Below are 13,460 nucleotides of genomic sequence, written 5' to 3' on the forward strand. Positions count from 1 at the left end.
ATGATATCGGGTGGTTGTTCTGGGCCTTCACAATATGTTAAACATTTCTGAACATTTTTCTCAATACAAGAGTTCGTCTGCTTTGTGCCATAAATAGATGAATGTTCTTTCCAGTACTGCTCCTCTGAAACAGTCTAACAATTAGTTCATTTAAAAATCAGGAATATTTCTATTCCATCATTTTCTACACGATTTGTTCCTAAATTGGAAAAGTACATATTTATCCAATTAGCTCAAGCACAAAACAAAGGAAAATTTTCAAAGTCTTGATTGTGAATTGTTTTTTAATTTTGCTTAAAGTTTTACAAGAAACAGTGTTTTGTGTTCTATCAAAAATAACAGTGTATATACTTTTTTTTTTCAAATGACTGAAAACTTTCACTCTTGAATTGTGAATTGTTTTGTAATTTTGCTTAAAGTTTTACAAGAAACAATGTTTTGTGTTCTATCAAAAATAACAGTGTGTATAGTTCTTTTTTTTCAAATGACTGAAAACTTTCACTCTTGGTGACCAAAAGAACATTTCTCTAACAATTGTTTGAATTGTGAGATGATGAAACTTACTACTGTACAATTATGTTCAAGTGCTTGACTGTCCATATATTTGGATAAGGTCATTGTGCCAGAGATTATTATAATCAGGTCTGCAGGTACCTCTGACAATCCAGTATTATTGATATTCAGAAAAAGACTTTTGAGGATATAAGTTACAATTCTTTCAAATGTAGCTGTTTTTAGATATGTGCCATCATAAATATTATTAATAATTGTCTTTCTGCAAAATTCTAACCCCCCTCGGAACTGCATAGCATTGTATGTAACTACATTTTTCTAGCAATTAGACAAGTTTTATTTAGTAATATAAGGCATTAGCTAAGACAAATTTTATTTCAAATCATAAGGATTAATCACTTGGTGGGTAGCTAATATAATTCCAGCCTCTGGGAAAGAACCAACATATTTCCCATGAGCTGAACTAATCATAATATATCTGAGGAACAGGAGCAGTGCTTAAAAGGTTTATGTTTCTGATTTTAAAAGTAAATCATACTCACTGTAAGACATTAGGAAAACCCAGAAATACATAATAAAAAATAATTTGAAGGTAATATCTACATTCTAGTATACCTTCTCTTTTTATCTGTATACATATAAACTTATATTTTTATAAAAATTGATATACTATACATTGATTTTTTTTCTCTGAACAATAGGTTGCATATTTCCTTTAGTTAAACATTTGTTCAATTTTGTACAGGTGTAAATCAAATATGTGTACGTTCTGTGTCTTCATGGAGCTCAATTGTCTGGTGAGGGAAATATAAAACAAGCAAACAAATAAAACTATAATTCCAAAGTATAAGTTTTATGGAAGAAAAAAACCAGGTTCGATAAGGAGAATAAGTTCAGAGGAAGGGACCAACTTTAAAGTGGGTGTCATATAGAGCCAGAATGCTGACATTTAAACAGAGGCTTAAAGGATGAAAAAAAAGTCAGCAATGCAAGAGTGGGGCTAAGAGAATCCTAGGAAGAAGACAGAGCAGGTGCAAAGGTCATAAGATGGAAAGGATTTGGTGTGCAAGGGGACCTAAAGGAAGACCAGCTGGCTGGGGCAAAGAGAAAAGAGGGGATACTGGCCCATGATGAAGGTCAAGAGGTAGATGGGTCCAGGCCCTGTAGACAAAAGAAAATATTTATGTCAAGTACCATGGGAGCCAATAAAGACTTTTAGAGTGATGAAATTGCATTTCTGTGTTTTCATTTTTTAGAAGATTACTCTGGATGTTATACGGAGGATGAGTAGGAGAAAAAGAATAAGGAGAGTTGTGAGTTAGGAGGCCCTTGAAGTGATCCTGAGAAAGATGAAAGCTTGAATTAATCTAATGACAGGAGCTATGGAGAGAAGTAAAGAGCTCGAAGATGTGTTTTAGAGCTGGAATTGACAATTTCTGAGATTGTGATGGAAAGCAGTTGAGGAGGATGACTCCCATTTATCTGTGGAATCAAGTAGATAGTGGTGTCAATTATTGACCAAGGGTAGATTTGGTAAGCACCAGCATTGGAGTGGTGGTTGTGGTTTACAATAAACATTTAAGTTTAGATGATAATTCTGAAGGGCCTGTAAGACAGCTGAATTTGTAAGTTAAGAAGACAGTTGTATGCATAAGTCTACTATACTCAGGTTGAGTCTGGGCTAATGATACACATTTGGAAGTTATCATCATGTAGATGGGATTTAAAGTCAATGGAGCAGATAAAATAACCTAATTGAAGAGAGAAGAAAGAGAGATGAAGAGGTCCAAGAACTGTGCTTTGACAAGGAGAGATTGCACTGAGAATCTAAGAGAGGGAAAACAGGGTAGTGTGCTTCAAAAAGGAGTGGACAGCTGTGTCAAATGCTGCTGAGCCGTCTAGTGGGAGGAGGCCCCAAAAGTGACCACTGGATTTAGCAATATGAAGGTTATTGGTGATATCATCAAAAGCAATTTCAGGGCTATGTGTTAGAGGCTTATAGTAATAGATGTTAATAATTTATAGGAGATTAGCTAAAATTTTAATGGCTACATATTAATCTTCACTTGAGATAGTAGAATATGCTCAGTCACCCATATTGCTGACAAGCCAATGTTCACTAAGAAACAGGCTGGTGGATGTTTTAATGGTTCAGTGGCCCTTGGGAATCGCTGGCTTGCAATTCAATGGGGTTTACCCTTGGGAACTGTATGTTATCTTCTTACCACTGAGTGTGGGTGTGGGTTGAAATCCACAAGAAGGATTTGGGCACTGGGGAATATGAATACTGGCTGAGTGTCTATTTGAGACTATTGTGCATTTGCCCATTTGATGCTCTGGCCTGGAATCCATTTTGCCCGCAGTCAGTAGGAAGGCTGGGAGGGCTCAGGCTGTCTCTGGTTCAGATATGCACTCCTTGACCTCTGCACTGCCTGCCTGGGGCTGTTAGGTACCCTTCTTGTTCCCATTCCCTGAAAGTGGGGACCATGGATAAGCTCATTGTGGAAGCTTTTCAGGTAGCATGTTCTATGCTGAAATAGAGGAGAGACCTAGAGAGAATGTAGATTTAGTAGCCATAGTGACTTAGGTCGGGACCCTCTGCTTGAATTCTGTAACCTTTAAAGTGGGACAAACATTACTAACTATTCAGGGTTATGATGAAAATTTAAAGTAATGTGTGAAAAGTGCTTAGAACCAAGTAAGTACTCAATAGTGGCTGTCATCATTACTATTGTTCAAAGTAAATGCTCAGTATTTTGGAAATGTTGAATTAGTTATCTTGGTTATGGTTTATCTATATGATATTAGTCCATGATTTAAAACATTGCCCAGGGCATAAGCCTCTGCAAACTAGTTCTTATTTGGATAATTAGCAATAGCCATAGTAAGTCCTTTGTCATTGGTATTTTGTACCATCGTTTCATTATCAAAATTTATGTAAGCTCATGACCTTCACTTTTTAGTGGATTAGCACAGTTCTTTTGTTCCTATTAAAAGGATAGTTTTTCCTTGAACTTGAATAAAAGTTGGCTCTCTGATAAGACAGCATGCATAATGCTGTTCAGAACCAGAGGTTCAAATTCCCTCATTAGAATTCCATGACAACAGGAGGGTAAGAATGTGAGCCTAATACAAAAAAGAGATAAAAAGTTTCTGCTTGATCTTAGGAGGCAGTGCCTGGTGGCCTTCCTTCACATTGAAAGGAAAGGAAGTCTAGATGTGGAGTTTTGTTTCTTGGTTTCATATCCCCTAAGTTGGGGAAACTTATTTTTTCTGCAATGTACTAGCTTAAAATGTGTGAGAATCATAGATTCCGTGTTGGCTGTCTAGGTACCATAACATCCCCTAAGTTGGGGAAACTTATTTTTTCTGAGTAAAAATGCAATGTACTAGCTTAAAATGTGTGAGAAACATAGATTCCGTGTTGGCTGTCTAGGTACCATAAGAATGAAAACAAAACAAAAAACAAGTGATTAAAGTGTATAATAGAGTATAAAAAAACTTCTGCCCAAAACATGGCTAATCACTGTATTGTGTAGAGCAGCGGTTGCCAACCGGTGGTCTGCGGACCACTAGTGTTCTCTGGGCCAGTGCCTACGTATCCTGGCTATACCCTCACCTCCTCTCTCACACCTACATCCTGTTGGCTCTACCTCCAGGTATAAGAATCCAATCACTTCTCTCCCCCACTCCTGCTCATCAGCTGGGGCTGAGCCGCTGTCACCTCTGTGAGGTCCGAAGGTTGGCGACCACTAGTGTAGAGGACTGCTTCCCAGTGCTCTCTGGGCCAGTGCCTACATATCCTGGCTATACCCTCACCTCCTCTCTCACACCTACATCCTGTTGGCTCTACCTCCAGGTATAAGAATCCAATCACTTCTCTCCCCCACTCCTGCTCATCAGCTGGGGCTGAGCCGCTGTCACCTCTGTGAGGTCCGAAGGTTGGCGACCACTAGTGTAGAGGACTGCTTGATTATGAATACTTTGACTCCTCTGTGTGTAAGAATATGTGTTGCTTAGATGAGTTATGCACTAGGTTAGGCAAAATATATGTGATGAATTTAAAATTAAGATAGAAATAACTTTTTTTGATTAGAAAGGGATTTGGCGTTGAGATGGAGAGCAAAGGGGAAGCCTTTTATATGAATTTTCAGAAGGTGCTTTTCTAGTAATTTGTATGAACTCAGTGCTCATGTTCTGATTCCCATAAATAAGAGGGAATGATTTGATCTCTAAAACCTTTCTGAAGGGCTTTGTTTTATCAAATCACTTGGATATTTGTTGTTTATATTTTCAAGGAACTATGTTAATACTAAGTTGATACTATAAAAGTAACGCAAGGCTTGATTTAACCTCTCTCTCCCTCAACAGTTTGGAAGGACTGAAGTAATTGATAATACACTCAACCCGGATTTTGTAAGAAAGTTTATTCTGGACTACTTTTTTGAAGAAAGAGAGAATCTTCGTTTTGACTTGTAAGTTCTACTAAAACTTGCATTTAAAAGAATTAATATTTAAAGGCAATTTTAATAACCTAAGGCTGGGTCCTATGGTTGCACTGAATACTAGATTATATTGTCAGGAAACTAGATTAATTTTATTTAGCATGTGAGCTGAGCATTGCCATAGTACTGCTGTGCATTTTACAGGTTTTTGGTTGTATGTCTCTTGAAATAGTAAGTGAACAATTTAACCATGCAGAAATGCTGAGCAGTATATATGGACATTCTTTCAAACTGTCCTATGCCTTAATCTTGCAAGTTCTGCCTGTACTCCACAGTGATCTCATCTACCCATGGGGGATATCTCTCAGATCTTTAAGTTTCTTTCAGCTGCCTCTTTATATAGTACATGCATCCCTGCCTAACTATGGTTTCTTTTTATCACATCATGGCCTTATATTTCCAAGGCCCGGGATGCTTGATAATTTTGGTATTTTCAATATTCCTGTGATTTTTGATATGGTATCAGCCATATTAAAATACTATTGTTAACATCAACTCCCTGTTTACAGAGAATCTGGAGTCAGTCTGCCTGTAAGATAGTATCATTGAGTTTTTGTTCCACAGAGATAAACTGTGGTGCTTGTTGAACTTCCTGGATTTTGTTAAAAGGAAATCTATTGAGAAGGAAAAGTATGTCGTATTATAATATGTGCTTAAAATATTGAAATAATTAAAGAGAGTTTATGAACATCATGTGTATTTAAAGAGACCAACCTTATTTTGAATAGCTGAAAACAATGAAGTATACTTAGTGGAATGTCATGATTTCCTGACCACGTTTATCATGGAGATTGCATATAGTGTTGTTATTTAAAAACATATAAATCAGGTCGAATGCAGTTTGATTTTCCCATTGTTCAGGGCCTTCAGAGTAATTTTTAAAATCCATTTTCCTTTTTTCTTACATCAGCATGGTACCCCCTTAATTTTCCCCTCTATTTTAGACTTAACTTTATCCAAAAACCAGCCACTATTTCATGATTCTTTGTTTCTCTCTTTATTTCCCCTTCTCTCTTTCTTCTTTCTCATTCATCTGTATTGTTTTCTCTCATTTAGAAATTATACATACTTATTATAAACTTTAAATAATATAGGCATTGAAAAAGTGAACGTTTCTTGTTACCCCAATACCAAAAAAATTGTTTTAAGTTTTCCAATAACTGTCCCAACTCTGTCAATTCCAGTTTTCCCTATTGGTTAATGGCTCCTTTATTTAATATTCTAAATTCATGACTTTTGAGTGACTTTTTTTATTAGAACCACCTTACTTTTTTAAAAAAATATATATTTTATTGATTTTTTACAGAGAGGAAGGGAGAGGAATAGGAAGTTAGAAACATCGATAAGTGAGAAACATTAATCAGCTGCCTCCTGCACGCCCCCTACTGGGGATTGACCTGCACCCCTGCATGTACCCTGACCAGAATCAAACCAGCGACCTTTTGGTGCATGAGATGCTGGTAAACATCATTACATAAAAGGGTACGTCTGTTTTTTTTTTGAGTTTTATTCATTTCAAACTGGCCGGATCCGCGGGCTGTAGTTTGCCCACGGCTGATTCTAGAGTAGACAGTAGAGGGTACCAACCTCCAGGGACCTGTGTTAAGCACTTGTCTTCCTCATCGTGGAGGAGGAACTAAATAGACCATTGTTCCTTGCTCCTCAGCTCTCAGCAGGCATTTCCTGGGGCTGAACTGACATTCTCTTCCCCTGGCAGCTGCAGGGTGGACCTGCAGGCAGGTTCGATCTCTAGCTGTCCAGGGAACCAGAGGCTGCCCTCCCCTTCTGAGGAGCAGCCCAGGTTTCGGAGCTTCCCTTCCCTTGGCTTTGGGCAGTGAATGAACCGCCCCCTGCCCTCCCTTTGTGGGAATAGGCTGCCACTTTAGGAGCAAGCTTCCTGGAGAAGGGTCCGACTCATCCCGTGGCAGCTCCGAGCTAAGCATGATACTTGGCTTCTTTTGTTTTCAGCTTTGGACCTTAGTAGGAATTTTAGAATACAGGAACCATTCCAGCCCACATCTGCCACAGTGTAATAGAAAACAGCCCTTAGGATCCACCCAAAGCAGTTCCTGCCAATCAGGCACTCTAATGATAGGATTTCGGTAGCTGGATGAAGTTGCTTACAAAATTCCCCTTAGTAAATTTAGGCACAGCGGGGTGCACAGTCCTCAGGGTAAACTACCGAGCTTCCTGCTTTGCAATGTCTGCTCTCTTAAGCAGAGTATGGCATTCATAACCCCTACCACCACCACCTCCACCACCACACACACACTCTGTAACCATTAGGATGTAGTGTTTACGTTCTGACTTGTGAGGGTGAGGACCACAGTTAGTCTTGATACTTTTAGAAATGTTAGAAGGAAAATTCCTTTGATGGAAAAATCACTGTCATTTAGAATGCATTATAATTCAACATATCTGAAGCCTTTAGAGATATGCTATCAATTACCCATTTTTGAGATAATAGCATTTAAAAAGCTTTGCTGAAGACAATGGGAGAGGGTTGCAGTGTAGTTATGTTTCACCTTTTTGATGTTACTACAGTTGCTAATTTCAGTCTTAGCCTTAAAATAAAAAAGCCTTGAATAAGAACAATGTCTTGAGTAAGAAGTATTTTTTGTACTAACATCTGCTGGTCTTCAATAGATGCTGGCCATTTGCTGATGTAAAATTCTAGGTTCCAGCTGTCGCGAGTGCCCAGAGCACCGTGCTTGGGAGGAGAGTGATGTGCAATTCTTCTGAGGCTGGTATTTGCATCACATCATTGTAAAGCCAATCTGTGGTAAACTGTCTTGACGAGGGGTTAAGTGCAGCTCTGTCCTGCATCAGCGCACTCGGTGAACTCCGATTCTTGGCCTTTCATTGATTGAGATGCTTTGTTTCTTTGTGAGAACATTCTTGCTTTGTGTGAGGGAAGACTTTAATTAACCTTAAAAAACGGCAGTTAATTTTTATAGGAAATTATGCATAAGGAATGTGCAAGGAATAGGATTTGGAAGGACTGGAACGAGTACAGATATTTTCCTATTCAAGAATTTGGCAAATTCTGGTTGTTTTGACTGTCAGTGATTTTACCATTTCTACAAATTCTTTAAAAAGAGGAGCCAAAGTGGTAGTGAATGATGCCTTCCCGGTATCTCCTCAAGAAATCATTTATTTCAGTACAACTAGTCTAAACAGGACATATAGTAATCCTGTAGAAACACATTTTTCTTACTATAACATACATGCTTTCTCCAAGTTCTGTGATTGGGGGAAAATAATGTCTCCTTACTTTAGCCAACTTTCCAAGTTAACAACAACATTTAAGATATTAAATAAGAATTAAAATGCATGCAAATGACAGCCTGTGCCCTACCCGGTTTGGCTCAGAAGATAGTGCATTGGACTGTGGAGTGAAGGGTCCTGGGTTTGACTCCTGTCAAGGGCACATGCCTGAGTTGCGGGCTTGATCCCCAGTAGTGGGTGTGCAGGAGGCAGCCAGTCAATGATTCTCTCTGATCTTGATGTTTCTCTCTCTCTCTCCCTGTCCAAATCTATAAAAATATATTTAAAAAATAAAACAAAAAACAAACAAAACCCCCCCCAAAACAAATGGCACCCTGTTATCAGCCTCTCTGCTTCTTTTTTAATGATCCAGAGAAGAGGAATTGCAGTTTTGGGGGAATTTTGAATAGTATTAGAACACTATTTGCTTTGCAGGAAAGAGAAGTTTTAAACTTGTATTTTCAAGCAGCAAAATTGATGACTGAAATATTAGGACTCCTACTTAGGTTGTAGAAGTAAAAATTTCTCTCCCCACTGATATAATTTTGAATGCTTTCTATATTATTTATGTTTCTTAAAAAATGCTGATATTTTTCTCTAGTTGAGTGTTATGGAAATAATTGGAGTTTCCCATTTTAATCTTTTAGGTACGATGTTGATTCAAAGAGCCCCAACTTGTCCAAACATGTAAGTTCATATTTTATGTTTTTTATGACGATTTAATAACATAAACCATAATATCATGATTTATGATGGATATTGATGTTGATTTATTAATATTAAACTTACATGCCTATAACATTCCTGTAAGAATTGTCATAGAAAATAAATGACATTTTAAAGAACGCTAGAATAACATTTAGAAGAGCTTTTTACAGAAAGATACCTCAGTATGTGAAATGGATTAGTCTCATCTACTTTTTATTTTTTAAAGAAATGTCAGTTTCCTGTAATGTTTGAAGTGGGATGAGGCTAGATGATGAAATAGCGAGTCTGTCTTTTTGGGAGGCTTCACTCCTGAGAGAATGTGAAGTACATACTTGGATGCAGGCAGAGTGACTACTATCCCGCCGTCCTTGTAGCTCATTTGTTCAACAGTATTTTCTAAGTACGTCCTCATGCTGTCTCCCAAGCGGGTTTCTGAGGGGACAGTATGAGCAACACAGACACAGAGTCTGTCCTCAAGTCACTTACAGTCTCTTTTTTCCTGATCTTTCCGTTCCTCTATTGTTAAGAGCTGCTCTGCTCACCTGGGGAATTTGCAGGTTCAGGGCTTCAGAGGGAGGCGGATAAAGAGGCAGAGATGGGAAGGGAGGGATGAGAGTGGGGCTCTCTGGCTAGTCATTGGTGGCCCGGATCAGCTTGTTTGTTGACCTGTGGGATTGGAATTAGGCCAGACCTAGCAGGAAGGGCTGAAGGGGGTTGAAAAGAGCATCCTGAAGGGGACTTAACTGGGTGTCACATGAAATCTGAGTACAGAGAGAATTGGCAGCAGCACCAGGGCGGAGAGGCCAGCGGGACCACTGTCCAAGTCCAGGGGTTCAGGAGGGTCAGATTGTCCAGCTTTCCACGGTTGTAGGCTATTACCTAGACTCCAGTATATATGAGGTATGATTACATGTGTTATCTGATATATCTGATTTCCAGTGCAGTTTGGAGAGGAGGAATGTTTTCTTTACAGAATTGAGGTGACATAAGGGGTGACCCCAAGCTCGGAGACTGATTTGAGGAAACTGGGAGCCTGGGTATGGTGGTAAAAATAATAATTTACTGATCCTTTCTTTCATGGAAGGAATATTTATTTTTGTTATGAAGCATAGAATAGAAGCATTTGAAGAAAGATTCAAAGAACCGTCTGTTTTAGTGACTTTTCCACAGATTGAAGAAAAGTGCTGTAATAAGCTCATCCGTTTCCATAAGTAAAATTCAGTGCATTTGCCATGTCGCCTTCCTTCTCCTCATGATAAGGTTGATAGCATTGTAGCTGGACATTTAAATTATCCATAGCTTTGTATAGAAAGTTTTCTAAATTTCATTGGAAGGATCAGAAAAGGAGCCATGTTTTTTAGGCGAAATTACTTAGTTGCTAGGAAAGAAAATGCATTCACTTATCTCACATGCAGGTGGTTTATTAAAGGGATTTAGGAGCATTTCGTGTGATGTGTAACTTGCCTTTATGGGAATAAACTGCAATAGAAACAGGCACAGTGGATTGGGACTGAGGCAACTATTCATTCTCTCTCTCTCTCTCTCTCCCCCCTTTTTTGATCCCTTTCAGGCCACATATTCTTTGTCCTGACTTTCTCTGAGCTTCTGTTTCTCTCTGAAGATCACTTTTTTGATCCCTTTCAGGCCACATATTCTTTGCACTGACTTTTCTCTGAGCTTCTGTTTCTCTCTGAAGATCACAGTTCCCTGTTTATTATTGTGTAGATAGGGAGAATGACCTCCTTAACCCTGAGCGGACCTCTCTCCCTGATGTTGTTTCTGCATTTCTTGTTCAAACTAATCTTCAGAGGGAATGATAGCTGGGCAGTGAAGGACTCTCCCAAGGGGATGGATATTTTGAGGGTGAGTGTGAAGGTGGTAACATGTGGTCCTAACCAGCTTAGTTGCCTTGAGTTCAGGGCAGGGAGTAGTAGTGGGATAGGAAGGTACCTCATATCTGATTAACTCTGTCTTTCTTCAGTAGTCAGTAATGTCTAAATATTATTATGCAGGAGATGTCTCTTTTTGAGTAGTCTCATTCTTTTATTTTTTTAAATTTATTTTTCAATTGCAATTGACATATAATAATATATTAGTTTCAGGTGTGCAACATAGTGAGTAGACATTTATATACCTTATGAAGTGATCACCCCAATAAATCTAGTATCCATCTGATACCGTACAGAATTATTACAGTCTTATTAACTATATTCCCTATGTTGTACATTATATCCCTGGGACTTTTTTTTCTGTGACTATTTTTACAATTGGCAATTTGTACTTCTTTTTTGTTGTTTTTGTTATCTTCACCCAAGGATATTTTTCCGTTGACTTTTAGGGAGTGTGGAAGAGAGAGGGGAAGACAGAGAGAAACATCGATGTGAGAGAAACACATTGATTGGTTGCTTCCTGCATGAGCCCCTACCAGGGCCAGGGCCGGGGAGGAGCCTGCAACCAAGAGATTTGCCCTTGACCGGAATCGAACCCGACACCCTTTGGTCCACAGGCTGACACTCTATCCACTGAGGCAAACTGGCTAGGGCCAATTTCTACTTCTTAATCCCTTTCACCTTTTCCACCAATTCTCCTACCCCCAACCCCCATATCATGATCATCAACCTGTTCTCTGTATCTAGGAGTTTGTTTCTGTCTTGTTTGTTCATTTATGTTGTATTTTAGATTTCACATATAAGTGATATAATAAGATATTTGTCTTTCTCTGTCTGACTCATTTCACTTATCATAATATTATATGGATCCATCCATGTTGCCACAAATGGCAAGATTACATTCTCTTTTTAGCTGAGTAATATGCCATTGTATGTATGCACCACAACTTCTTTATCAGTTCATTTATCGATGGACACTTAGGTTGCTTTCATATCTTGGCTATTGTAAATAATGCTGCAGTGAACATAGAGGTGTATATATTTTTTCAAATTAGTGTTTTAAATTTCTTTAGATAAATACCCAGAAGTAGAATTGCTGGGTCATACGGTAATTCTGTTTGTAATTTTTCGAGGAACCTCCATACTGTTTTTTACAGTGGCTGCACCAGTTTACAATCCCACTAACAGTGCATGAAAGTTCCCTCTGCTCTACATCCTCACCAACACTTGTTTCTTATTGCTTTATTGATGATAGCCATTTTGACAAGTGTGAGGTGATATCTCATTATGGTTTTTATTTGCATTTCTCTAATGTTTAGTGATCTTGAATATCTTTTCAAATGTCTGTTTGTCATCTGTATGTCCTCTTGGGAGAAATATCTATCCAGATCCTCTGTCCATTTTTTAATTTGATTATTTTGAATTTTTTTTTTTTTTTGGTGTTAAGTTATATGAGTTACTTATCTATAATAATAATAAAAGTATAATATGCTAATTAGACCAGACAGCCAAACGACCTTCCGGACAACCTTCCAGATGAAGCCAGGGCAAGCTGTGGTGGCTGTGAGGGCTGAGCCCCTTGTACAAATTTTGTGCATCAGGCCTCTAGTATATTTTGAATTTTAACTCATCATATGTATCATTGGGGAGTGTTGTCTACCATTCAGTAAGTTGTTTTTGTTTTGTTGATGGTGAGTTATGTCTTGTAGAAGTCATGAACGTACATACCTTTTCAAATATGTATGTTTTGTAAAATAGCTTTTTTATTCCCATAAGAAAAGTTTTATGTCTTTCTCACAGTAAACATTCTTGACTGCTTTATCCACATCATATCTCCTTTACTATGTTCTCATCAGCATCCTTCTTTACAGAACAGCCTGGGTTTCTGTCAGAACTTCTTTTTCATTCTCCAACTTATTTTACTGCATTCTGGTTTCCATTTCTGCTTAAACTATCTGAATAAGTTACATTAAAATCTAGTGGCCTCTATTCATTCTTTATTTGAAATACTCCTTTGCCTTCCATGAAAATATCTCCCTTGCTTTTTCTGTCTCTCTACTTACTCGTTATCTACCATGTTTTAGTTTCTCCTTATTCTCCTATCTTTTACTATTACTGTTTCTTATGACTTTATTTTTAATTTTATCTCATCTTCCTATACAAGCTCTTCTTTTGAGAACACAACCATTTCCATGACGTATCCTGATGACTCCCAAGTGTCTAATCCCCCTGTAACCTCAGCAAAGCCAAGTTTCAACTGCTTGTTAAATATTTCCTGTTAGATATTTTGTAAAAGATTAAAACCTATACATATATAAAAGGTATAATCTTTTCCATCCTAATTTTGCTCCTCTGCCTATATTATCTATCCAGCTTGAGAATTATCGTCAATATAGTAATACTTACTTGGTGGAATTATGCAGTGGAATTCTCAAGTGCAGTTGTTTAACATTTCCCTCCCCTTGTGTCTCAGGGTCTGTTTTCCTTAACCTTTCTCATTTAGAATAGAAAGCTGTTAGGTTGAAATTTGGATGCATTGTCAACCCCTTATTTATTCATTTTATTGTTGGTTGGTTTG

The 13,460-nt window shown here is 38.0% G+C and overlaps 1 protein-coding gene across 1 annotated transcript in view; it reads left to right on the forward strand.

Annotated features, from left to right (window-relative positions):
• The window catches only part of CPNE8 (copine 8), a 186,965-nt gene that overhangs the window by 46,682 nt on the left and 126,823 nt on the right, over positions 1-13,460 (forward strand). Inside the window, exons 6-7 of the mRNA XM_015566628.1 lie at positions 4,885-4,988; positions 8,933-8,972. Of these exons, the coding sequence (XP_015422114.1) occupies positions 4,885-4,988; positions 8,933-8,972 (144 nt within the window). The remainder of the gene's footprint in view (positions 1-4,884; positions 4,989-8,932; positions 8,973-13,460) is intronic.

Source organism: Myotis davidii, unplaced genomic scaffold (assembly GCF_000327345.1).
Source record: "Myotis davidii unplaced genomic scaffold, ASM32734v1 scaffold902, whole genome shotgun sequence".
NCBI classification, from domain to species: Eukaryota; Metazoa; Chordata; class Mammalia; order Chiroptera; family Vespertilionidae; genus Myotis; species Myotis davidii.